This window comes from Furipterus horrens, unplaced genomic scaffold (assembly GCF_987537825.1).
Source record: "Furipterus horrens unplaced genomic scaffold, mFurHor1.1.pri manual_scaffold_2, whole genome shotgun sequence".
Lineage (NCBI taxonomy): Eukaryota > Metazoa > Chordata > Mammalia > Chiroptera > Furipteridae > Furipterus > Furipterus horrens.
Genome location: NW_028327172.1, coordinates 122,334,815 through 122,360,851, shown reverse-complemented (window position 1 = coordinate 122,360,851; position 26,037 = coordinate 122,334,815). Strand labels below are relative to the sequence as shown.

Sequence of the window (26,037 nt, the reverse complement as noted above, 5' to 3'; positions counted from 1 at the left end):
ACAAATAACAAGTGTTGACAGCAATGTGGAGAAAAGGGAACCCTAGTGCACTGTTGGTGGGAGTGTAAAATGGTGTAACCTCTATGGGAAACAGTATGGAGATTCCTCAAAAAATTAAAAATAGATTACCATATAATCCAGCAATTCCACTTCTGGATATTTATCTGAAGAAAACAAAAACAAAAACAAAAACACTAACAAGGACATATAAGTGCAACCCCAAGTTCACTGCAAAATTATTTATGATAGCCAAGATATGGAAGCAACCTAGGTATATATCAATAGAGGAATGAATCAAAAAGATGTGGTATTTATGTAAAATGAAATATTACTCACCAATAAAAAGTACAATATTGACATTTGTGATAATATGGCTCAACCTCAAGGGTATTATGTCAAGTGAAATAAGACAGAGAAAGACAAATAACATATGATTTCACTTATATGTAAAATATAAAAAATCAAAACAAACCAACCAGAAACAGACTCATTGACACAAAGAACAAACTGACGGTTGCCAGAGAGGAGGGTCACAGAGAGATGTGAGAGTAAGGTGAAGGGGAGTAAGAGGTAAAAACTTGTAGTTATAAATTAGTAAATCATGGGGATTTTACATACAGCACAGGAAAGAGTCAATACTATCACAATAACTTTGTATGAAGATAGATGGTTACTCGACTTACCATGGTGATCACATGGTAAAGTATATAAATGTAGGATCACTATGTTGTACACATGAAACTAATATAATATTGTATGTCAACTATACTTTAATTTTTAAAAATAGGCCTAAGTTTCAAATTTAAAAGGTCCCCATTTTGAAGGTCTTCATTAATAAGACTCTTCTTTAACAAATAACTTGGAAATACCATATATATGAGAATTTTTAAAAATGTTATTGCAATTACATATAAGAAAAACAACAGGGTTATTAGCTAGATGCAGTCTTCTAAGAATTAGATGATTTTTGTGGGCCCTTACCTTTGAAAAATACACAAATCTACAAAATTTTCTATGTAATTGGGGGAGGGGGTTAAGTGTCCCAGCTTTATAAAAATAATAACCTCGATGGGTTAGATACAGATGTACATAAAGAGATTGCTTTTGGCTATGAATGATAGCTTCTGGAACAAAAAATAGTCTGCAACTTGTGAGAGCAAAAAAGATGAAGCCCAAATGAGTTTTTCCAATTTAACTGGCTTAAGATCACTTGGTTCTTTTCTCCAAGGCTCATATGAACCTATCATCATAAGTAGTTCAGAAGGAGTCCTGGTCCTATACAAAAGAAATATTTTTTTAAAAAGCACAAACATGTGGCCTATCTATATACTTTTTTCAGATAAGAGAAACTTCTTCACTCATCCCATCCATAGAGCAGCTAGATGATCTTATTAGTACGAGGCAGACCAAATTACTGCTTAGCTCAAAACCCTCCAATGTTTTTCATCTCACTTAGAATAAGAGCCAAAGTCTTCATAGTGATCTATAAAACCCCATGTTATTTGGCTAACTTATGTGTCTGACTTCATCTCACATGATACTCTCCATTATTTGCTCTGCAATAGTGATGCTGCTTCCTGTTATTCTGTGAACATTCTCAGGCATCCATTTGATTCAGCTACCTAAAAGGCTCTTCCAACAGATAAGACACATGACTTGTTAACTTCGTTTTTTCAGACTTTTACTTAAATGTCACTTTCTTTATAACGCCTTCTGAACTACTTTATATAAAATGACATCATCAACTTAGCCTTAATACTTCCTAGATCAGTGGTTCTCAACGCTCCTAATACCACGACCCTTTAATACAGTGACCCCCAACCATAACTAAAGCATAGTGATTAATCACAAAAACAATATGTAATTCTGTATCTGTTTTCCGATGGTCTTAGGCGACCCCTGTGAAAGGGTCGTTCGACCCCCAAAGGGGTCACAACCCACAGGTTGAGAACCGCTGTCCTAGATTCTTCCCTACTTTATCTTTTTGTAAAATATTTATCACTATTAATATATGTTATGATTTTCTGACTCTCTCACAGAAATGTGAGTCTCACAAAGGCGGGGCTTAAAAAAATTTATCATCTTAATTCAACTGCTATATCCCTTGTTCAGAATAGTTCAATAAATATTTGCATCTAGAAATATGAATAAATAAAGGTAGAGATTTGTCCAAGTTTACAAAGCCAATAAATAATATAGCTGGCAATGAACAGAGAGGCACAACTATCTTAATGTTGAAGTCTACAGTATTTGCAATATTTCTGAAGTATTATGGGGCACAGGAAATAGGTGTAGATGACTCAAAAGACTATAAAAGGTATCTTGAAAGAACAATTAAAACTATTACTGTCTTTAACTCATTCTACTGTCAATGGAAATATATATATATATGCCATAACATATGTGTATAAAAAAGATTTATATTTTTAAATACCAATACCTAAGTAACACCAAAATAAAAAACATCCAATTTTTAACAACTAAAGAGATACCATTAAAATCTGCAGTTTAATTTCCACGATTCCCTCTCCTCTTTTTTCTTAGAAAAGTATGGAAATATTTAAATCACAAAAACATAAAATCTGTTCTCTTACTTTTAGATTGGTGTTTTCCGGGTTTATGTAACAGTCATTTTTTAAAAATCAAGGAGTAATAGAATTTCATGAGGAACAATGATTATATAAAATATCAAACTGAAAACATTTTTTAATTGAGAAAAAATAATACATCTTTCTATCCTCATGATGTATAGATCTCTTGCAAGGTTTTAGTCTTTTTGTGTACTTTTTTTTGGTGAAATTACCACATTCGAACTAGTCAATACTGGCTCATGTTTTTTAGTCATCGAATACAAAATTATATGATAAAACATCAAAGAAAGATGAAAGTGTCATATGTATCCAGAAGTAATTTTACTTGCACAAATTACCTGATCAAGAGGGACATGATTCACCAGGCCACTGACAACTGTTCTTGGGACTGCTTCTCCAACATCTACTTCTTCTACATACAAAGAATCTGCATCAGGATGTTTTCTAGCAGTGATGATACAACCAATTCGAAGATCCAGACGGGAAATATCTATTGGCTTAGAATCAGCACTTCCTGCTATTGATTGCTGTTTTTTCTCCTTTCTCTCTCCTAAAAAAATTTTTAAAAAAAATGGGTAAACATCGGAAGTAAAAGAAAAATCAACTATGGAAAACTCCATAGCACTTATACTGATAAGCTTAAAGGAAAAAATAAAGGAAAATAAAGGAAAAAATAAAGTTTATTTCTTACCTTCAATTAAATAACAAAGGAAAGGGTTATTTACTGAAGTCACAGCATCTTGAAACCCATTTCAGTTATTTCTTTGTTGAATAACCGTCTTTATCTCTAGTTCAAGACATAGACGAGAGGCTGGTGAACTATGGCTCATGGGCCAAATCCAGCACACTGTTTCTGTCAAAGTTTATTAGACCCAATCACGTCTGTTCATTTATATATTGTCTAAGGCTGTTTTTACACTACAGCAGAGCTGAATAGTTGCCACAGAGCCTTATGGCCTAAGAAGCCTAAATATCTACAAAATGGCCTTTTTCTTTAAATGTTTATATTTCCCTGAAACAGAGCTGTAGAAAACCCTCTACAATTTTTACTGTGACTTTTAGAAAGTGAAAAATCCTATTTTTAGAAAAAATGCCACACTCTATAGCCAACTTATGGAATAAACTAAAATCAGATATAATTTCACTGATAAAATGTTTCTCTCATCATTAAACACACTAATAAGTATATAAAGAACTTCTCTACTTCTTTTATTTCCATGAAGACTTATTAGGGCTTTACGTTTAACCACAGAAACTATTTGGGCAGTAGAGAATACTTTATTCTGATTATATTTCTAAAATTCTACTTTTATTTATATGCTGACAACCTAACTCTTATTAGCATATGATTACTTTAGCCACTGGGTCAAAATACAACCTGTAAAACATTCAAATTCTGAATTAGTCCTGAGACTTCAGGCCAAGATGGAGGCCTAGACTGAAACACTCTGTTTCCCTCCACAACTAAGAAGGAATACAACTACCTCAAAACTAGAAATACCCAGAAGTTCCAGAAAATAAATGGAAGTCCAATGTATGAAGTTATAAAAAAGTGGTGCCTGCCTGGATGGGTAGGAGGGGCGAAGCCGGGGCAGAGAGGTCAAACTGTGCTGGCGGCGGCAGCAGCGGCAACGGCGGCAGGACGGCTGTAAGCACAGACACCCGTATTTAAGGGGAGGCTAGAAGCACCTGGGGAGTACCCCCGGCTGCAGACTGTAAGAATGGAGTCGCTCAGAGAAAAGTTTATTTAGGGATTAGCAAGCAGGCTGCAAGCCATGCTGTGAGAGAATGGCTCTAACTCTGAACTCCTAAGAATTATAGGTATGGGGAACATATTGGGGGGAGGTCAGTGGGGAGGGGGACGGGGGAAAGGGAGGGAGATGGTACAGGAATTAAGAAGCATAGTAGGAGGGAATGGAGTAGGCAGGAAGATGCTGAAAAGAACTATACGCACAACCAATGGGCATGGACTAAGGGGGGGGCAACTGAAAGGAGGGGAGTCAATGCGTAGAGGGTAACAAAGGGAAAAGAAATTGGACCAACTGTAATGGCATAATCAGTAAAGCATATTTTTTTTAAAAGGCATTTGTATTCTTTAGGTTTATGTTAAACTTCTCTGGCAGAAAAAATGTAAAACAAAATAAAGTTACTACATTTGAATCAAGTTACAGTGGCTTGAAGCATTTCCTTTCATCTACACCTCTGATTAATCTTTGGACAAATATTTACTGAGATTTAAGGCTCTAAAGAACTATGATGATGAGTAGCCCATGCTCTCAAGGCACTGAAAATCTCTTTTAAGAAAGACAGATGTATTAATGAACATGTGATAAACATTACATACACAAGGAAATATAGAAGCAGGGAAGAGTAATTCTGCCTAGAGTAAGAAAAGAAGATTTACTGTAAATGGCATTCACAATTTATACAAAAATAATTTACAAAAGAAGAGACAGGACTAGTTCAAAATAATTAACAGTTTTAATCTTCTTAGCAAATTATTAAAAATACAATTTTCCATGTAGCAGATTAGCAAAGATTTTTTTAATGGTAAAAATCCAAATATTACAGATATATATTACTAAAAGAAAATATACCAAAAACCTAAATAGAAGTTATCTTTGAGTGATAAACTAATTACTTTGAAATACTGTAGTACAACAGTATACTTATATCTGTATGTATTTTTTAACTTCATATCCTAGAATTTGAAGTACTACCTTTATCAGGAATTCACATTCCAGAGGTAATTACAAATATTAAAATCTATACCAAGAACTTTGTTAGTCATCATAAGGGATTTTAGAAATATTTTATTGACATGTGAGTGATGCTTACATGCAGCAGTCTAGAAAGTTTGTATGGACACCACAGCCCTTGCGGTGCAGAATTTCGAAATCTGGCAACTGTAGCAGCCAAACACCTATGGAACAGCCCTCTATTCCATCACTGTTCAGTATGGTACCTGCCAATCACATACAGCTATTTACATTTAAATTTAAATTAACTAAAAATTCATACTTTTAGTTATAGTAGTAGATTCGTTTCAAATGTTCAACAGCTACATGGGGCTACTGTGTTGGGTAATAGAGCTATACAGCATTTCCATCACCACATCAAGTTCCATTGGACAGAGGTCTTCTAGACCTAGAGCTCCATTTGCTCTTGTATGTGGCCTCCTCCTACAAAGGAGGACTTGGCTATTATCTCAGTGGACTAGAAGACTGACAGATCCTGCAGTCAAGAATAACCATACTAGGAGCCTGTCAGAATGAGGAGACAAAGAAGTATGGCCCAAAAGGGGGAACAGATCAAGGTTCCAGTGGGAGAACTAAGCGACGAGGAGATAGACAACCTAACAGATGCAGAATTCAAAACACTAGTGATAAAGATGCTCACAGGCTTGATAGATATGCTTGAGTATGGCAGATGCATAAGGGAAGAAGTGAAGGCTATGCTAAGTGAAACGAAGGAAAACTCACACAAAACCAATGGTGAAGGGAAGGAAACCGAGATTCAAATCAATGATTTGGAACATAAGGAAGAAAAAAAAGTCAACCAGTGCAGAATGAGGAAGCAAGAATTGAAAAAAATGAGAAAAACTTCCCAAATTTAGCAAAGGAGATGGACATACAGGTCCGGGAAGCACAGAGGGTCCCGGGTGAGCTGGACCCAGAGGGGACCACACCAGGACACATCATGATTGAGATGCCAAAGGTGAAAGATAAAGACAGAGTCCTGGGGGCAGCAAGAGAGAGGCAGAGAGTTGCCTACAGTGGGGTGCCTATAGGACTATCAGTTGATTTCTAAGAGGATACTTTGCAGGCAGGAAGGGACTGGCAAACAGTATTCAATATGAGGAAAGGCAACCTGCAACCAGGATTACTCCATCCAGTAAGGCTATCATTTGAAATGAAAGGGCAGATGAAGTGCTTCCCAGACAAGGTAAAGCTGAAGGAGGTCATTGTCACCAAGCCATTATTATATGAAATGTCAAAGGGACTTACTTAAGAAAAAGAAGATCAAAACTATGAACACTAAAATGACAACAAACTCACAACTATCAACAATTGAATCTAAAAATAAAAACAAAATCCAACTAAGCAAACCGGAATAGGAACAGAATCACAGGTATGGGGATCATTTGCAGGGTTATCAGCTGGATGGGGGGAGGGCAAAAATGAGGATATGGTGCAGGGATTAAGAAGCATAATTAGTTGGTACAATATAGACAGGAGAAGTTAAGAATAACGTAGGAAAGGGTGGAGCCAAAGAACTTATATGCACAACCCATGGACATGAACTAAGAGGGGTGGGATTGCTGGAGGAAAGGGAAAAAAAATTGGAACTACTGTAACAACATAATCAATAAAATATACTTAAAGAAAAAGACATTCTGACAAAAGAAAAATGATAAAAGGTGAAAATCTGAGTTTACCCAAAAGAATGATGAGTACTGAAAATGATATCCATGTGACTAAACATAAAAGACATTCATTACTTGAAAAAAAAAAAGAATAACCATACCTCTTTGAGCGTGGACAAAGTTAAGACAGGCCGTGTAATTGTTTTATGCCTACTTCTTCATAAATATTATAAAATGGAAAAATTAGTCTGACTTATTTGGTCTGACTTGCTTTCACTGTAGCCATACTACCTGCTGATGGAGGTATGTAGGACAGGACATTCAGCCCCTATTTACTCCCAACTAACAGAGGCTACTTATGTTTACCACAAGGAATTCACAAGTGTTAGATGTTAAATTAGCTGAGGTGAGTTCAAAAATCTCTCAGCCATTTTATATTCCAAAAATTTTTAAATGAGTATAAGTAATATGAGAGGTAAGTATAAAAATTACAAAAGCACTTTTTTAGACAAATGTGGGAAAATGAAGTCTAGAAAGGAGTAAAACAGGAGGGGAAAAAAAGTCATATTTATGATAAGAAAAATAGCTTCGGCAGGAAGGTAAAAATAAAGTAGAAAAGATGAGGCTTTAACATTAACTCAGATGAGAGTTTCTGATCATAAGAACTTAAACTAAGCCAGCACCTAACAAAATTGAGGCATAGAGCAAGGTTTGTTTTGGTGGTAGAAAGTATAGGTTTTGGTGGATAATTAGATATGAAAATCGAGGGAGTGGGACAGATTAAGCTTGATTGTAAGATTTCTAGTCTGGTTGGCTAAGAAGATGGTGATATACTTTCTACTTCAGTTCTCCTGGGTTCCTAAAACTTTAACATTCCTATGCCGTACTTCAGACATTCTGCTCTGAGTGGAATACACTTTTGCTAGCTTCACAACTATTCCTAAGCTAACTTTCTACCTGTGACTTTTCTGAAACAATCGCCCCCCAAATATACACTCCAATTCAGTCACCAACTACTTATGGGCCACAATGCTTCATCTCTACCTTCTGTTTTAAGTTATGCTGGTCCCTCTACCTCAAATGACACACACTTCCCATGTCGACCTGGTCCACCTTCACACATTCTGTAGTGTCCAGCTTCTGTGTTCCAGTATCATACTGTTCCTCATTTTATTCTAGCTCATAAAAGTTTAAACTTTCTACTTATAACTAATCTATAAAAATGTTGAGATCTGATAAATCAGTTAAGAACCAAATAAGCTTAAAGTAAAATACCTTTCTTTTCAAGTTTCTCTTTCACCTTCTTTTCTTCTCCTCCTCCTTTTTCCTGTTCTTTGGCACCAGAAGACATGGTTGTGATTGGTAGAGACTGTATCACATTTTCAGAATTAGCTTGCAGTGGAGTACCAGATGGAAATGGTATTTGCTTCACTAGTACAGAAAATCAAAAAGGCAATGTCATTTATATTAAACCAACAAACAAGATGAAAATCATGAAACTGTGAATCACAAATATGATTAAAAGAGAAATTCACTGTATATGATTATCTAGTCTCTGCTGTCTGAGATTGTAAAAAGCCTACCAAGAAATTAAGTAAACTTTAAATATGATAAAAGAATACATGTTTCTCCTTTAATCCCTGATGACTAAACTGAGAAAATTATAGATAACAATAATAGCTAATATTTATTATGGATTTATTATGTCCCACATTTCAAAATGCTTTATATGAATTAACTCATGTGATTTTCACAAATACTTCAAGCAGCAAATTCTGTTCATATCTCCATTAATAGATAATCATCCTGAGTCATACAGAAGTTAAAAAATTGACCCATCACACTCACAGTGAGTAGGAAACAGGATTTATACTCAGGTAGTCAGTCTCCAGAGACTGACTCTGGCAAGATAACATATTTTGCATGCAGCTTTTCCTTACATTGAACAATCAACCTGGAAGGTGTATTAATAATAATCATTTCCAAATCACAAAATTAATGGAGAGACAGCATTACTTGTTCTTAATTCTATTTCAGAAAACAACTTTTTAAAGAAGCAAAGAACATTCCTTCAGCAATATTAAAAACATTCCCATAGCCCAGTGAGCATAGAAAAATGTAATCTTTTGAGGGATTTGATGTGGCTATTTCTGGCCAATATTCAGACCACTTTTCTGAGCTTTTGTTTTTTAATTTCCCTGGAGGTTGTTGCTCCTTTTAGTAATGTGAAGTTCCATTTATCTCTATTTTATGTTTTAGCATTAGACAGAACTTAATACTTTAAATCAAACTGTTGATTTGTTTTAGTATCTCAGTATGATCAGAGTTGAAAAGTTTAATGTCCCAAGGCAATCTTCCAGAACTGGGAGAAATAAAATGCAGTTTTATATTGCTAATATTTTAACTGTTTACCTATATTCAAAATCTCCTAGTCTTGAAAAGCATCAACTAGCCTCAAACTTTCCATTCATGAACGATATTCTCTCTAGTTGCCAGTTTTAAGCATACACTGTTAATTTTTCCTTATTTTACTTATTAAGGGTAGAGTTCATACTACAGTATTCAAAATAATTATTGATGGGATAGTGGTCAAAAGAAAGTATACTTGGACCTTCTTAACTCACCTAGAAAGGATTTTCTGTAATACAATCAAATGGGTTTCTGCATAATACTTTGAAACTGTTATAAAACTACTATTAGTGATTTATAACAATGTAAATTTATCTAGACTCCTTTAAAATAATAAAATTTTTAATTTTATTTACAACGTAATAGTTAAAATGATAATTATCTACTGATGTGGGCAATTTAAAAAATGTATGATTTCATACAAATTACATTTTTAAGCTTTCATTTCCTCATATATAAAACAAGAGTACGTGTGTGATTTTATTTATTTTTAGAGAGAGGGGAAAGGAGGGAGAAAGAAAGGGAAAGAAACATCAATGTGTGGTTGCCTCTCGCACACCCGCAACTCAGGACCTGGCCTGCAACCCAGCCATGTGCCCTGACTGGGAATCGAACCGGCGACCCTTTGGTTCGCAGGCTGGCACTCAATCCACTGAGCCACACCAGCCAGGGTCAAAACAAGAGTATTTGTGTACATGAAATTTTAAGGATAAAATGCATAATTTATGTGAAACATCTGGCAACACAGTGCCCATAATACAGTAAAACTTAATAAATGTTAACTAAATATTATTGTGGCTTATTTTCAAAAACTATTCAATAGGGAACAGTGATGATCAAGTTGAAGCATAGCACAGAGATTAAAAGCACAGGTTTTGAACCTGAGCTTTGCTACTTGTCATTTTTTTGCATAATCTTACACAAGATCATGTGCCTTTTCTATATCTTCATTTTTTTCTTATACAGAAGAAGGGATGCTAAGATGAGAAACCAAGGATAACACTTAAATTAATAAATGATAAAAGAAATAATAATCACTATTATAAATAAAAAATTCATTTCCATATTTAATCACCTCCATTTTTTATTTCTGCCTGAATTAGCTCTTGCTTCAATTCTTCTATTTCTTTCTTCAGTTTAGCATTTTCAACTCGAAGTTTCTTTTCTTCTCTCAAAGTTGCCTGCAAAACTAAGATCAAGAAAATCTAGTTATGTATAGCTATGTTTTATCAAAGGTTTCTTATGAACACTACTTGAAAACAGAGCATAGCCAGGATAAACATAGCTAGGATAACACTAATAACCAAATGTTTGGCCAGTTGCTTTACATCTGAGTTTAGTATTATTAAAACAACATGATATTTAAAAGTGAGAAAAGCGAGAAAATCTGAATTGAACAGAAAAGGTTTTGTTTATGAACCAATTCTCCTAGTTTCTGTAAAGATGCTTATGCCAACTTAAGTATTTGGGTCAAAGTGTCAGTAACAGATAAAACTGTAAGAAAGATAAGTGTTAGATGTATTAAATTATTTTTTAAAAGTCTGAGATCTAATAATGATACCATAAAATAAAAAACTATTCTCATTTTTTAAGTCATAACCTGTAAAAGTAGATGAATAGTCTTTTATTCCTAATGTCTCAGAAATTAAGCTGGGCAAACATTTAATGAATGAAATAAATTCAAAGATTTGCTCATGAAATAATATGTGTGTAAAAGGTGAACAACAGCATATACAAAAATATAAAAGAAAAACAATGATTCTCAGTGGGGTCGGTAGTGCTCCATAAGCGGGATTTTGAAAACCTAAGGGAATTTTTCTGATTATAACAAATAATGGGAGTCATTACTGGCATTTACTGGGCTGTGGCCAGGAATGCCAATGTCCTGACATATGCTAGATAAAGATTTTGGAGTTTTCACTACAACATTAATATTGGCTATTGAAAAACAAAATATATGTAAACAAACAAAAATCAACCTAAATCCTAAAAGCAGAAATTCAGATTTGATATTTTTATACACACCATAGCAATTTCTAACTGAAACTTAAAGTATTGGAAAAAAATTAAAAATCATTTCCGAAAATGCCTTAGTAGAGAGTAATATAAAAGTGTACATTTTTCTTCTATACAAGGTTAGAGGAGATATTTCAGTTCATATTTGATTTCACCCAATATTCTTCATTTTTAATCTGTAATTCAATACCAATTTATTTTAAACGTTACTTTCACCTCAGCAGTCTGGAAATACATTGCTTTCTCTACATCATACATTCACTATATAACAGTATTAATTTATCTTAATCCTGTACTAATATTCCACTCAAGATTAAAATATTAAAGGAATATAAAAATTATCATCAATTTAAAGTAACAATTTATGTGGTAAACACTTTTTTTTGTTTGTCAATATATGAATTCATTTTAACTATCTCCTTAGAAAATTTAAATTTTTCTTACTTGCTTTTTCCTTAAGAAGAGCAACCTGATGCTTAAGATACTCAATAATTTGATCTGCCTCTGCACCTTTCTGTTCCAGTCTCTGCAGAACAGCATCACTGGCTGCCATTTTTGTCAAGAAACGGCAGAAAATCCTAAGTGAAAAAATAAAAGTGATAAATTATACTGTAGAAGGAATAAATTTATTTTAAAGGACACTGTGAACAAGCAGTCTAAAAAGAAAAATATTTCCTATGCACCAGATCAATATATTAGAAAAAAAAATTTCCTACGAACCAAACCAAAGGTAGAATTATTAAATAAACTAATTCCCAAATTTGTATGAAAGAGATCATTGTTTTTCCTAAATGCAGAAACCATGCTATTTAAACACATTTTTTTGAACTGCTTACCCAAGGACCTTTTTTATTGCCTTTAGACAGGAAGGGGCAGAGGAAGAGAGAGAAACACCGATGCAAGAGAGAAGCAAGGGAGAGAGAGAAACACGTTGATTGGTTGCCTCCAGTATGTGCCCGGACTGGGACAGACTCACAACCTAGGTACGTGCCCTGACTGGGAATCAAACCTGCAACATTTTGTTTATTGGACAATGCTCTCACCAACTAAGCCACACTCACCAGGGCTAACCACATTTTAGGTTGTAAAGCTCGTAAGAAAGCTTAAAATATTGCAGAACATCATGACAAAACAGAAACACTAAGGGAAAAGAATAGCAATAACTTTAAGCTAAAACTGAACACCACACCTGTGTTGCAAAGAATTGCTAAATTCCTTCTAGTATGTTATTTTTGCATATGGTTTATTTCTACTGTTTGTTTAATTATGCACAATTTTAATAAAGAACATGTGATTAGGAAAGACAAATATTAAAAGAAAAAGATCAGCATTTAGGAAAACATCAATATTAATTGTATGCCTACTCAAAAGCAATCTACATTTGTAAAAGAAATCAGAATTTTAATTTTATAATAACTCATAGAAGTTAGAAAAAATCCTTTATATACATAAAAATGCAGAAGCAAAAATTCCAAGATTAATTCATCACATTAAAAACAGTTGATCATGAAAAATACTACAAATCGTTTTACCTCATTATATAATTAAAAGCATAACAATTTATAATTCATAATATAAAGTATAACAATTACAAAACATTCCTGAAACAATTCTGATTTTAAATAAATGATGCACACTCAATACATAGTAAATTTATTTTAAAACATTGCTAATAATGAACAAATGATATGACTGTTTTAAAATTTTACAGTATGTAACTTTGATTCTATATTATAAACATTCTAAAATGTTTCTTTTTTTATAAAAGAAAAACCAATTCTCAAAAATACTTTAAGTTGACAATGATACAGAAGCAACAAAAAGTATTATAAAAATAAAGTATCTAGTAAATGAATAAAATATAAATGGGGGTTAATCTGCGAAAGACATGGTAAACTGCTTATTTTCTACATGAACTATTACTTAACAGATTAGGAGAATATAGAGTAAAAAAAAAAGGTACAAAAATTGAAAATACAAACAGCATCTTTAAATTCTCCCAATACTTAACAAATGAACATAGAATACCATGTTGTTACTCAAATGTTTGCAAATTCAGAATTTTAGAGAAAAATAGTAATGTATATATGACATAAGTTAAAATAAAAAGTGTAGGTTTTGTGAACTTTTTAGTAACCAAGTTATAGCTCTCTTAAAGTGTATTTTAGCCTAAGGTAAATAATGACCAAATATATTCAATAGGTGAAATACAGCTATCACAAAAAAGTAAACTAATGACTATTTGATTTGGGATAATTTGTAACATTGACTTCTCTGGCAAAGAAAAATTTGATGTGTAATACTAAAATAAATGTGAAATTAATGATACACTTTAGAAAAAGACCCTAAACTAGCATCTTAAATGAAAATAAACAAAGAGATTTTAACGTAAAACAGCTTTCATGAATTCTTCAACAGATCCAGAAAGTCATCTCAAATACCAGCCAAACTGCTGATAAAGCAAAACATGAAAACATGCCCTGACTCACACAAAGTTTCAAAATTAAGACTAACAATAATTTGCAAAATATAGACCATAAATTCTAGACTAAAAGAAAAAATGATATATAATTTCACTAAGTTTATAAAACTATTTACCTGCAAAATAGTTATAAAAGTTAAATAATTTAATACAACTTTTATAATACATATTGAAGCACTGGCATAGCTTAGGAAGAATGTCATGTTTGAAAATAAAGAAACACAAATGAGTTGAATATATTAAACACATACACATCAGCTAAGAGAAAACAATGTAATAAAGCAAAGTGGTAAAACTTTGTTGATACTGATAAAAAATATAAATGAGATAGTCATAAAATTACACAAAGTCAGTTATCTAAATGTGTTAAGAGATTAAGAAATATAAAATGAAAAGACCTGCCATCCAGGTTTTGTAAAACCAAAATGTTATCATCGTAAACTGAAAACACAAAAAGGATTACAGCTGGTTAAGACTAAGTAATAATTCCAGTTTTTCAGGAAACAGTTTAACAAACAACCAGTTAAAAAATTTAGTTCGAACAACATTATAAGTACACTGTATGAACTTTTCAATAAAATGTTAAATAAGAAACATATCTTCCCACATATAAAATAGGTTACTGAAGAGTAAGTCAAATGTATTTATCTACCTGTCTTTCACACAAATACAAAAAAGCATGTAAAACATTCAGCTTTTAGATAATTCTTATGCTTTAACTTAAATACTGCAGGACACTAATATGCTATATATATATATATATGTAGATTTTATATATTTAGTTTATTAAAATATATATAGTATAAAATAAATATACTTTATATACTGGGTTATAAATTTACAAATACTTGCTTAGATTAGGTCTAGTTTAAATTGCAAATTGGTGAATAAAACCAGGACTCAGAAATGTCTATCACCTGAAATATTCAGTAAAAAGAAATTTATTTCCAACCATATAATGAGATAAAATACGAGAAATAAAGGAAAAAAGATAACATATTAATAACAGAGAAATATTAGTGGAAAACACATATTTAGGCCAGGAAGTTTTAAAATACTGAGAATAGAAAGGGATGAATGATGCTATTCAACCATTCATATATATAATAATTATGGATACTACTAGAAGTCATTTCAAATTTCCTGACAGGTATTATTAGGTAATAATAACAGCTAGTGTTTACTTTGTCTTCAGTATCTGGCACTTTATATATACTTTAGTATAAGCACTTTATATTAACTTAATCATCACCATACCATAAGGTACATACTATTATCACTTCTCTTTACTTTGAATAATAAGAACATACAATAAGAGTAATATAATAAAATTTAAAGAAAAGAACACGGACTTAAAAATCACATGAACCTTAGATCAAACCCTTTGCCCCTCGGTGACTTAAGAGCTGTATAAACTTCAACTTCCTTAACCTTTCTGAGTCTGTTTTCTCATTTGTAAAATGGAGATGATTTTATATATCTCAGAGTGGGGCAAAATGAGATATCATTAGTAATATTCAATACTTAACATTTTTGCCACATGGTTAATATATGTAAGGCACTGAGCAAAGTTTGGGGAACCCAAAAAAGACAGGATATACATACACAATGCCCACCTTCGAACTCACATTATAGTGGGTTACCTATGTGATAATTTCTATATCATTAGGCATATTTTTTTTCTTAAGGGTTAAGAACATAACAAATAATAAAAATATAAATTACAGAGATTAACATTAAAATGTACTTACTATTTAGCTAAGCTGCAAGTTAATTTGCGGGGGACTGTGCATGGGGGTGATAAATATCAATATGTTTACGTTAATTCTAAATTTTGTGATTGTAATAGTGTGTAAAATATATCTAATTATTCCTGTCCAGGGGACTACAGTAAGACAACAATCTATTGAAAATCTCTGCACTTTTCCTTACAAATAAATACTGTCATCATAACTGTGAAAACTCCAAAAATAACAGACTTGAGATTTATTTAAACAAATAGTATTATACAAAGAAAGAACACTCAAAGGCATGCCGCTGATCTCAGTCTGAATGTCTTCTAAACGCTGGTATATAAGTTCTCAGCTCTAGCTCAGAAAGCAAAGCAATCCAGGAGAAATCATACATACCAATTTGCCAAAGGCACAAAACTAGCCAAGAATACCAAGATAAAAATTGTTTTATGAGAATCATGTATATTGTTCTGGTTTAAGGGAAGGAAAAAAAATTAAAATTGACTCACTGAATGCTTTCTGCTCATTTTGCTATGAATCTAAAACTGCTCTGAAAAATAGTCTATTAAAATAATTTATCAAACCATAAACATAAGAGTATGTGAAATTGAATTGAGAATGCTCTGCATTCTAATTACTAGTGAATAAAGTCCTCACTTGGTTATGCAATAATTAATAATTTTTCAAATTTCCATGTCATTATGCTATATACCATATAGTGATATATTATACTACTTTTAACTGCCACAATATCAACAATACTATTACAAAAGAAGTCTCGAGAGAAGAGTAAATATCTTAGTAATTTCTCTGGCAGTAAGCAAGTTTTTGTGGCAAAATAAAACACACTAACTGCTAACCCTAGTCTACTTTTTCTCTACTAGATAACTGGTTATCTTGGCAATATTATTTATGATCCCAATATTAAAATAACTCGTGTGGATATTCTGGATTAGTTTCTAGTCAGGTCTACATGTTGACAAAACTTCTGTCAAATGCTAAGAGGTATTAGTTTTTAGAATTAGAAGCTCTATTAACATTTTTCTATTTCTTATTAATTAACCGTGATTTATATTTTTCAAAAATATAGGTAGAGTACATAAGATTATGCTAAAGTTTTCTAGTAACATGCAATTAATGATCACTAGCCCTGGCAGCAGAGTGTAGATTTTTTTTTTTTTTTTTAAGTGTTTACAGACAACAAATCTTGGTTGAACCACATACTTAACAGGCTGTGTGACCTTGGTAAAGTTACTTAATTTCTCTATGTTTCATTTTCTTAATTTATAAAATGAGGATACTTATCACCTGATTTCACCTTCTACATCCTTGGCACCTCCTCTTAGGGCTCCTCCTCTTGACATATACTTTATGTTGATGTTCTTCAGGGTTTGTTCTTGATCTCTATCTAGCCTGCTGGGGTTACCCTGTCACTGCGCAGATCAGGGATGCCTTTGTGTTCCAGGGTTAACAGTGTTTGGAACTGAAAGCTAACGCCTTTAAGCAAGCAAAACAGACTTCACCACTCCCTGTCTCTTCCATTTCTGTTACCTGCAAGGTCCCCATAAAGTTCATGACCTCAATTTTATTGAGTCTCTGATTTTCAACCATGTGCTGAGATTATAGGAGACAGAACATTTAAACATATTCTTAGTATTCACTAAGTTTTCAGACACATGGGAGAACACAGTAAATTGGACAATTTTTTTAAAATAAAGTAATGTTTAGGACAACTGTCCTAGTTTAACAACATTGATTAAGCTCAGACAAATCTTTTACCTTCAACCCAGTGCTTATTCCACCATTTTGTGCCAAGTGCTCCATGGAAATTATATATATATATATATATATATATATATATAAAATTACTCATTGAGTTTCAAAACTTTGTTTCTTTAGTCTCCTTAGCAGCATTTTTAAAATGAAGATTTTATTAATTTTTTTTAGAGAGAAGGGAAGGGAGGGAGGGAAGGAGAGACACATTGATGTGAGAGAGGAACATCCATTGGTGCCCTCTCACACAGACCCCAACAACGGACCAGATGCAACCCAGGCGTGTGCCCTGACCAGGAATCAAACCAGTGACCTTTTACTTTGCTGGAAAACTCTTAACCAACTGAGCCAAGATAGTCAGGGCTCCTCACAGCTTTTAACATGCTAATGTGCATAGGGCTTCTCACAGGAAAATTTGTAGACTGTTTATTATAAGCTGGCTTTCCAAAGACCTATCAATACTGTAATTATCTCCATTATACAGAGAAGAAAACTTGAATTGAAATTAATTTGCCCCAGGTCATGCCACTAGTTAGTAAATGAGAACTGAAACTTAGGTCTGCTTGACTCTGGAGTTATCTTTTTTTAATGCCCAAGCTATAATTTCTCTAAAGGATATAATTATTAAGCATTTCTCAATGTATTTAACCACAGAATCCTAACCGAAAAACACCTAATAATATTTATGGAACTAGTTTTCACTAAAACTGTTTGGGAATGCTGGCTTAGTATGTGCTAAAAGATAATGAGATTAAAGTGGATATACTTAATTACATACACAGTAATAAGTATAAAACATTTAAAGAGACAAAATAAAAAAGTATGTGACTATGTTAACTGTGTTGGGTAGTGAGAGTCAGGACTTATTTTCCCTTTATTAAATTAAAAAAAATAAAATGAACATATTTTTTATGACAAAAAGCTTTTGAAAAGTATTATCTAAATTATTCTGCCCTTCACATATTCTTCTAATGTTCATCATATTTCATCAAATCTAAGAAGCCATCATTAGATGCCTCTAATCATAAAAACTTTCTTAGAGCTAAAGCTGATTTTAGCAATTATGTGAAACTAGAATATGTCTTATTCATTAAAACATATGTATAAAAGATTATTTCTGAAATAATTCTTATCATTTCTAAATGGCTTCCCTTTAACTAATCAATCTCCTCAATGATCTTTCCCACTCTGGTTCTAAATTGCCAGTAATTTTAAATAACAAATCCCCTGCCCCAGGCTCTCAATGTTAGGAACTAAATATAAACAAATAAGCTATTGTTTTAAAACAAAGTTGTAAGTGCAGATTTTAAATTTTACTTTATAGTATAGGAACTCTACAGAAATTTGAAACTGTCTTTCTGCCTCCCAAAACATCTGACTGCACTGTTTCAGAACTGCAATTAGGTAAAAATTTATATTCTTCTAAGACACTCAAAATACCGTATTTCATCAAATCTAAGATGCCCTATTATTTTACATACTATTATTAAAAAAAAAAAAAAACACTGCTGATTAACCCAATGCTTTCTCATCACTTAGGCACAACTTGCATCCTTTATCGAACAACCTCTTTCAAATTTAGCTCTATTTTTATCTTATATCACTTGGTTCCCTGTTATTTATGCATACACGAGAACTTTTCATTTTAATGCTAAATCATCTTTTAAATGATACTTGAAATGGAGATTACACTCCATAAGTACACTCCAACAGTACACTTAAATCAACTGAACTGATGACAATATTAATAGTTATGACCAAGTTTACATTAAGCGTGGACATTGACAACTAAGTCACAACTGCCACTTAGGCTACAGTGATTTTTAACACATCAATAATTATAAAACATACCACCAATATGAAAACGATGTGCATATCACAATTGATAAGCTACAGTAATTTGAATCCCTTTTTTCTCTTCTCTTACCATAATCCATATTCTTACATTTCAAAATTCTTTCCTCCATATGCTTTGCAATTTAACTGCCAAGTTACCCTACCCTGAGAACATCTTTATTACAGTGCTACAAAATATGGTGCTTTTTAGAATTAGGTTAAAACTCCTGCTAGGATATATGAGTCAAAAGTCAGAATTTTTAAAGGTAAATAATAAAACTCAGTATTGTTAAAACAATACATCCCAGAGACACTCAAAATATATAGCAGCAGCAACCACCAGTAATCCCAGGGATCTTTCAACAACCTTTGCCAAAATAAAGAAAGATAGACCTGGCTGGTGTGGCTCAGTAAGACTGAGCATCCGCCTGAGAAGCAAAGGGTCACTGGGTTCCATCCCCAGTCGGGGCACATGACTGGGTTGTGTGCCAGGTCCCCAGCTGGGAACATGTGTGAGTCAACCACACATTGATGTTTCTCTCCCTCTCTTGCTCTCTCCCTTACCCTCTCTCTAAAAATAAAATCTTAAAAAAAAAATCAAAACTTTGTTTTCTGAAAGTTCGTATTTATTTATGTATTTAGCTTGTAATCAGGGAATGAACTGAAATTCTAGCTTTGTCACCAATAAGCTATATGACTTTAAAACTTATTTTAATTTTTAATTTTTTTTATTAAGGTGTAATTGATATATAACACTATAGTAGTTTCAGATGCATGACATGGTTTGAAATTTGTATATAGTACATGGCAAAATGAACACCACAATCGTCAACATCCTTCACCAAACATAAGTTCCAAATTTTTTCTTTTAATGAGGACCTTCAAGATACACTCTCCTACCTACTTTCAAATATGCAATACAAAATTAACTATAGTCACCATGCTGTACATCCACATGACTTAATCTTTGTAACTGGAAATATGTATTTATTCTTGATTGTTTTCTTTTACTCAGCAGAGAGGTTTTTTCCCCTTTATAATGAGGACACTTGGAATCCTAAATGATTTAAAGGATAGCCATGAAAGGACAGGTATGAGGCAGTTATAAGAGGGCAATCCATGTATTTCAAAAACTAGCTTATTAATATAGAAAACCTCTCTGCCCAATGAAATATGCGTATTTTAAAATGGGTATGTCTAGGTTTCCCGCAGCCCTTGTACCACACAACAGGGCCATCTTTCACCTGGTTCAGATTTTCTTCAAAAGGGTTTAATCAGCCCTTCCCACCCACGGATGCACGCACCACTGTCTTTCTCCCATTTCTTATGTTGACATAATAAACGTCCAAACCTGAACGAATTTCTGAGTTTACTTGAGCCAAACTGAGGATATTGCCAGGAAGCAATATCTCAATAGACTGAAAAAATGCTCTGAAGAATGCCAGTTTTACAGCATATTTTAAACATTAAAATCAAAGTGAGATGCATAAGGTGGTGGGATATATGAAATCCTTTAGTGGTAGATTAAGAAGGCGGGAAAAAGTAAAGCAGAGATTTCTCTGAAATTGGATTAAAAAAATAAAAAGGAGAGTTTCTGTGGTCTGCACTCCAGTGGAGGTTGTCCTCTGAGGGGGTCTGGGAAAAAAGATTACTCTGAATGACAAAGGTATGGTATCTTAGATGCAAAAGACAACAGACAGGCTCACTTAAAAGTAAAAATGGACCTTTGTTAAGAAAGCTACAGACCTAGGAAATGACTACCTACCATAACCTGCTTTTAGTTAGGACTCTTAATGTTCAGACCACCCTATGTGGTTGCTTCTAAGTCTGAGTTTGTAGGGCCTACCATGCAGCCTTTCCTGAGGTTGCCAGGTTTAGTATGTGGCTCCCTTTTAGCCTATGCTTACATAGTCGGAGTCGGCAGCCGTCCGTCTCGAGAGACGATGGTGTAGATTCTTAAGAGTCTATCTGCACCGCCGAGAATGGCTGTGCAGTCCGACTCGGGAGTGACACGGTATCTGTCTCCTCCCGTGTTAAATCGACATCTTGCAATGACGCTGGAGTGTCCTCTCCAGTGAAGCTGAAGCTACAGAGCCTGGGCAGGGTGATATGGAGGGTCTGCTGTTGCCCATGCAGCAGAACCCCCCTCTCTTCGCAGCTGAAGGGTCCAAGGGAAAGACGGAGTCAATACAGCTTGGCTTCAGGTGCGCCGCAGGAGTTGCCGGTGTTGACTACAACGTCAAACCGCCTTAGGGACTCCGGCTCCGGATTTTCTGTCGGGGTTTACTCCCTTAGCCTTTCCCCTGAAGAGGTATGCCGCAAGGCAGCGGAGGTTTTTTGGAGTCAGAGTTTTCCTTCTCTGATGTGCCCTGACTGGAAGATCGAACCAGCGACACTTAGCTCGCAGGCCGACGCTCAATCCACTGAGCCAAACCAGCCAGGGTCATGCTTACATAAGAACACAGCTAACAGCCATTACTTTAATGAGCCAGGCACAGTACACATAATCATTTAACCTTTATAATGTGGTGAGTTATTTCCATTTTATAGATAAACTCAAAGCAATTATGACTTGTCTAAACTCATTCAAATAATGGCAAAGCTATGAATTTCACTGCACTTGTCATGCCAAAATTTAGACTACAATTTATATTTTAAAGTCTTTCCAAAACCTAATAAAAGAAAGTTAACTCACCATTCATTAATACTCTTTACATATAAAAATTAAAAACACTAAGAATATGATTGGACGTTCCTTAGCAGTCCTAGTCAAGACACCATCACATCTCCTGTGGATTACTGTAAAAGCCACCTAATGATCTTTCCTCCACCCTGTCCCCCTTGGTCTATCTTGATTGCAGTCAGCCAGGTCCTTTATTTCCTTTAAAATTTTTTTTTGATATGCTATTACAGTTGTCCCAATTTTCCCCCTTTGCTCCCCTCCCGTCAGCCACTCTCTGTCCCCACAGTCAATCCACACACCATTGTCTATGTCCATGGGTCAGGCATATGTGTTCTTTGTCTAATCCCTTTACCTTCTTTCAACCAGTCCCCACTTCCCTGTCCCCCCCCCGCCACTTAAGAGCTGTTAGTCTGTTTCTGTGCCTCTTATTCTATTTTTCTCATTAGTTTATTCTGTTCATTAGATTCCACTTCTAAGTGAAATCATATGGTATTTGTCTTCCATTGCTGGGCTTACTTCAGCAGTTCCATCCATGCTGTCACACAAGGTAACAATAATCCCTTCTTTTTTTTACTGCAGCATAGTATTCCATTGTGTAAATGAACCAGTTTTTATCCATTATTCATCAACTGATGAGCACTTAGGCTGTCCCCAACCCTTGGCTACTGTAAATAATGCTGCTATGAACATAGGGGAGCACAGGTTCTTCTGAATTGGTGTTTCAGGATTCTTCGAATATAATCCCATCAGTGGACTCACTGGATCAAAAGGCAGTTCCATTTTCAGGTTTTTGAGGAAGTTCCATGCTGTTTTCCATAGTGGCTGCACCAGCCTGTATTCCCACCAACAGTGCACTAGGGTTCCCTTTTCTCCACATCATCACCAGCACTTGGTTGTTGATTTGTTAATGATGGCCACTGACAGGAGTGAGGTGATATCTCAATATGGTTCTGATTTGCAATTCTCTTATGATGAGTGATGTTGCCCATCTTTTCATGTGTCCATGGGCCTTCTGTATGTATGTCCTCCTTGGAGAAGTGTCTATTGCCCATTTTTGAATTGGATAATGAAGTCAGACTCTAGCACTGTGTCGCTGCAAATTCTCCAGTGGCTTAGATGTCCTTTGGATCCTTCATGACCTGCTCCTGCTTTCTGATTTTTGTCTCAAGTTTAACCCCTTTACTCAACTCTGACCCACAGGATTCTTGCTGTTCCGTGAGCTTCTGCGTCACCGCTTTGCAGTGACTGGTTGCTCTCTGCCTGACTGCACTTCACTAAGATTTCTGGAGGGTTAATACTCTCACTTCTGATAGCTCCCTACTGGAAAACCATCTTTTCAGTGAGACCTTCCTGGCCACACTAAACTTTCAATCTATATTTTCCTTCCCTGCTTTACTTTGCTCTTTAGCACTCATTACAAGCTAAAATATAGTGCTTTTTCTTAACTTTGTTTAGTATACGTTTGCCTCAATGTGAACCACAGGGAGGTATGAATTTTAGTCCGTTTTGTTCATTGCTCTTTCCCCAACGCCTGCAACAGTGACGAGAACGCAGCGGTTGCTAAATAAATGAATTCCTGCCTGCCACCACCTCCGCTGACAGTCCCTTGGCTCTCGCGCGCGCCCCCACGGACACACACACACACACACACACACACACACACACACACAGAGAGAGAGAAGTAAACATGTTTGTGAACACAGAGAAGCATCGTTTCCCCCGGCCCCACATCTCATTTCTCAAGCTTGGCTCCTTTAAAAGGTCCAAGCTCTGCCCTACTTCGTCATGCCCAGAATGCTGCTTGTGTAAGCGGACTTCCCACCGGTATCAACAGGCCAGGTCTCACCTTTCAAGGGCAAGTCAAGGAAGGGGCCTCCTACGATCACCATCCGCCTACCCTAAGACCCTCCGCAGGCGTCACTCACATGAATCGGCGTCCGAGTCACCGCCGGGGCAGCCTGAGCCGGGAGGAGGTTGGAACAGCCTCCCGCACAAGACGGCAGTGAGAAAGGACCCAACGTGGTGTCCCAATTAAACGCCTGAACGTTTCAGAGATTCTACGGTGTCCCCTTCCTGTGTGCGGCCACACCGCGCCGCCGGTATGCCATTGCCGTAAGGCCAACCCCCGTACCTCCTCCTTGGTCGCGACATTTTGGCGCCAAGTCGGGCAAGGGGCGAGACGCCGAACATCAGGGTCTTTCGTTAATATTATGGCGCGGAGGCTGTGAAGTCAGAGGAAACGACCGGCCGAGTGGAGGGTGGGGGAGAGCTGGGAGCTGTCAGGGGAGGGGGACGGGCTCGCACTCCTCGCTGGCTTCTGAGCTGCGGACCTCCGCTGCCGCTGCTCGCAGGCAAAGGGCACCCCAGGAGCGGGCCCTTGTAGCGGCCCCTGAAGTGCAGGGCCTGGTGCACTAAGCAGTAGCAACGACACCAGCCACAGCGACAGCCTGAGGTCCTGTGTAGAAGTTCCAGCCCCTTGTCTTTGTGTCCGCCTGCGTCCCTAGTCTCAGAGGCAGGTATTTGGGTTTCCCACGTGTATTTGTCGCAGTGGGTGGGACGTTGGGAGGTAGAAGAATGGCAGGTGCATCGAGTTGCCTCGCCTACCCGCAGTGACTGGTCGAGCCGACCCGAGGAGCTGCGTGCTGCTCCGGGCTTTTCCCGTCCCTAGCTGCGGCTCGCCTTCCGCCTACACACGTTTCCCCGCGTCCTCTGAAAGTAACCACTTCATCCCTGCCTCAAAGGAAGATGTAAAGAGGAGGTTAGGGAATATGGAAATGGCTCTAACTTGCGCACCACAGAAGTGAACACTTGCTTTGGTCTGTCTATGGTATGCAAACATTTAGTCAAATAGTGAGATGTCATTTTCTTGTGGAGTGGAAAAAAAGGGAACAAGTGGGAGTTACTGTAGAATTGTCACTGGTCACTTTTTCAAGGCCTCTTTGTCCCTGTTTTTGTTTGGGACAGAAAAGACAGTTTATTGAGGGGAGGTATATAAAATGAATGAACTAGTTTTGTAAACTTTTATTCACGATAAAATTATCTTTTTGCCTATTTTTGGCCTTGATTTCCCAGTTTGAGTCATTTCAACTCCAAGTTCTTTGAGGACACAGATTGTGTCTTGCTCACTGTAATTAACCTCACAACTGGAAAAAACACCTGACTTAAAATAGGTTCTTCAAGATACTTGTTGAATGAATGAAGTGTCAAACCTAATTGCTTACACCGTTGTTACTCTTCAACTAATGTTTCACCTCAGCTGTTTTTATTCACTAGCTTTCTTCCACTCACAAAATGAGAAAATCTAATTTTTTATGCATGAGCCTTTTTCTGCACGCATCTAGAGGTAGCTAAAGCAGAACAATGATGAAATGTTATATGCTAACTAATATTAGCATATAACATTGAATTTTCTTCATTTGGTTATTTAATTTTTAGGTGTCTAAATTATGGAATCATCTAATTTTAATCATATCGTAAAAAGATTGCATAATAAAATGCAACAGTTTAGTGTCTTCCTTCTCCCCTCAGTCCTGTTTTTCAGAGATAACCACTTTTAACCTTACCTAATTTTAGGTCTGTATGTTGAATAATTATTTAAACTAATAACTTTTTAAAAATTGTCTTCTTAAGACAGTTCATGTCATCCACAACCTCTCTTCTCCAAATTTTTGAATAGTTACCACAATTTTTAGTTTTCGTGTTGGTTAGTTTTGCAATTCTAAATAAATGTAAACTCAGATTTTTCACATCAATTTTCAGGAATACATTTGGCTTCTTATTTGGTAAAATGAGGAAAGCAGTGACTGCCTTTTTCTTTACCACATTAGAAACCAAATCCACTCCTACCTTCCCTTAGCTGGACCTTTACTTATAGTTTATCAAGTTTAATAATACTTACATTTCTTAACTACAATTGTTTTTGCTTTGTTTATGTGCTATAAAAACCAATAAAGTGTTACAGTATTATGGCTCTGTAAATATTCTTCAGTGTAGAACCAAGAAGTATGCTATGATACATTTCCATCCCAGTGTTTTAATTTGATGACTCCTCTGCTGCACGAAATATTTGTAATATATCAAATTGATTCTTCTTTCTTCCTCTACAATATGCCATCATTAATTGTGCCTAATTTTTTTGGACCATGTAC

General features: G+C 35.2%; 1 protein-coding gene across 2 annotated transcripts in view; it reads right to left on the bottom strand.

Annotated features, from left to right (window-relative positions):
• AIMP1 (aminoacyl tRNA synthetase complex interacting multifunctional protein 1) overlaps nt 1-23,964 on the bottom strand; it is a 37,667-nt gene extending 13,703 nt beyond the window's left edge. The window contains exons 1-5 of one of the 2 annotated variants that reach the window (XM_090266385.1): nt 23,815-23,964; nt 11,827-11,960; nt 10,442-10,555; nt 8,233-8,388; nt 2,930-3,141 (exon numbers count right to left, since the gene is read on the bottom strand). In XM_090266385.1, coding sequence (XP_090122511.1) covers nt 2,930-3,141; nt 8,233-8,388; nt 10,442-10,555; nt 11,827-11,960; nt 23,815-23,816 — 618 coding nt within the window. In that variant the 5' untranslated portion in view covers nt 23,817-23,964. The remainder of the gene's footprint in view (nt 1-2,929; nt 3,142-8,232; nt 8,389-10,441; nt 10,556-11,826; nt 11,961-23,814) is intronic. The other variant, XM_090266384.1, reaches the window with a different exon arrangement.
• Nucleotides 23,965-26,037: the final 2,073 nt, after the last annotated feature.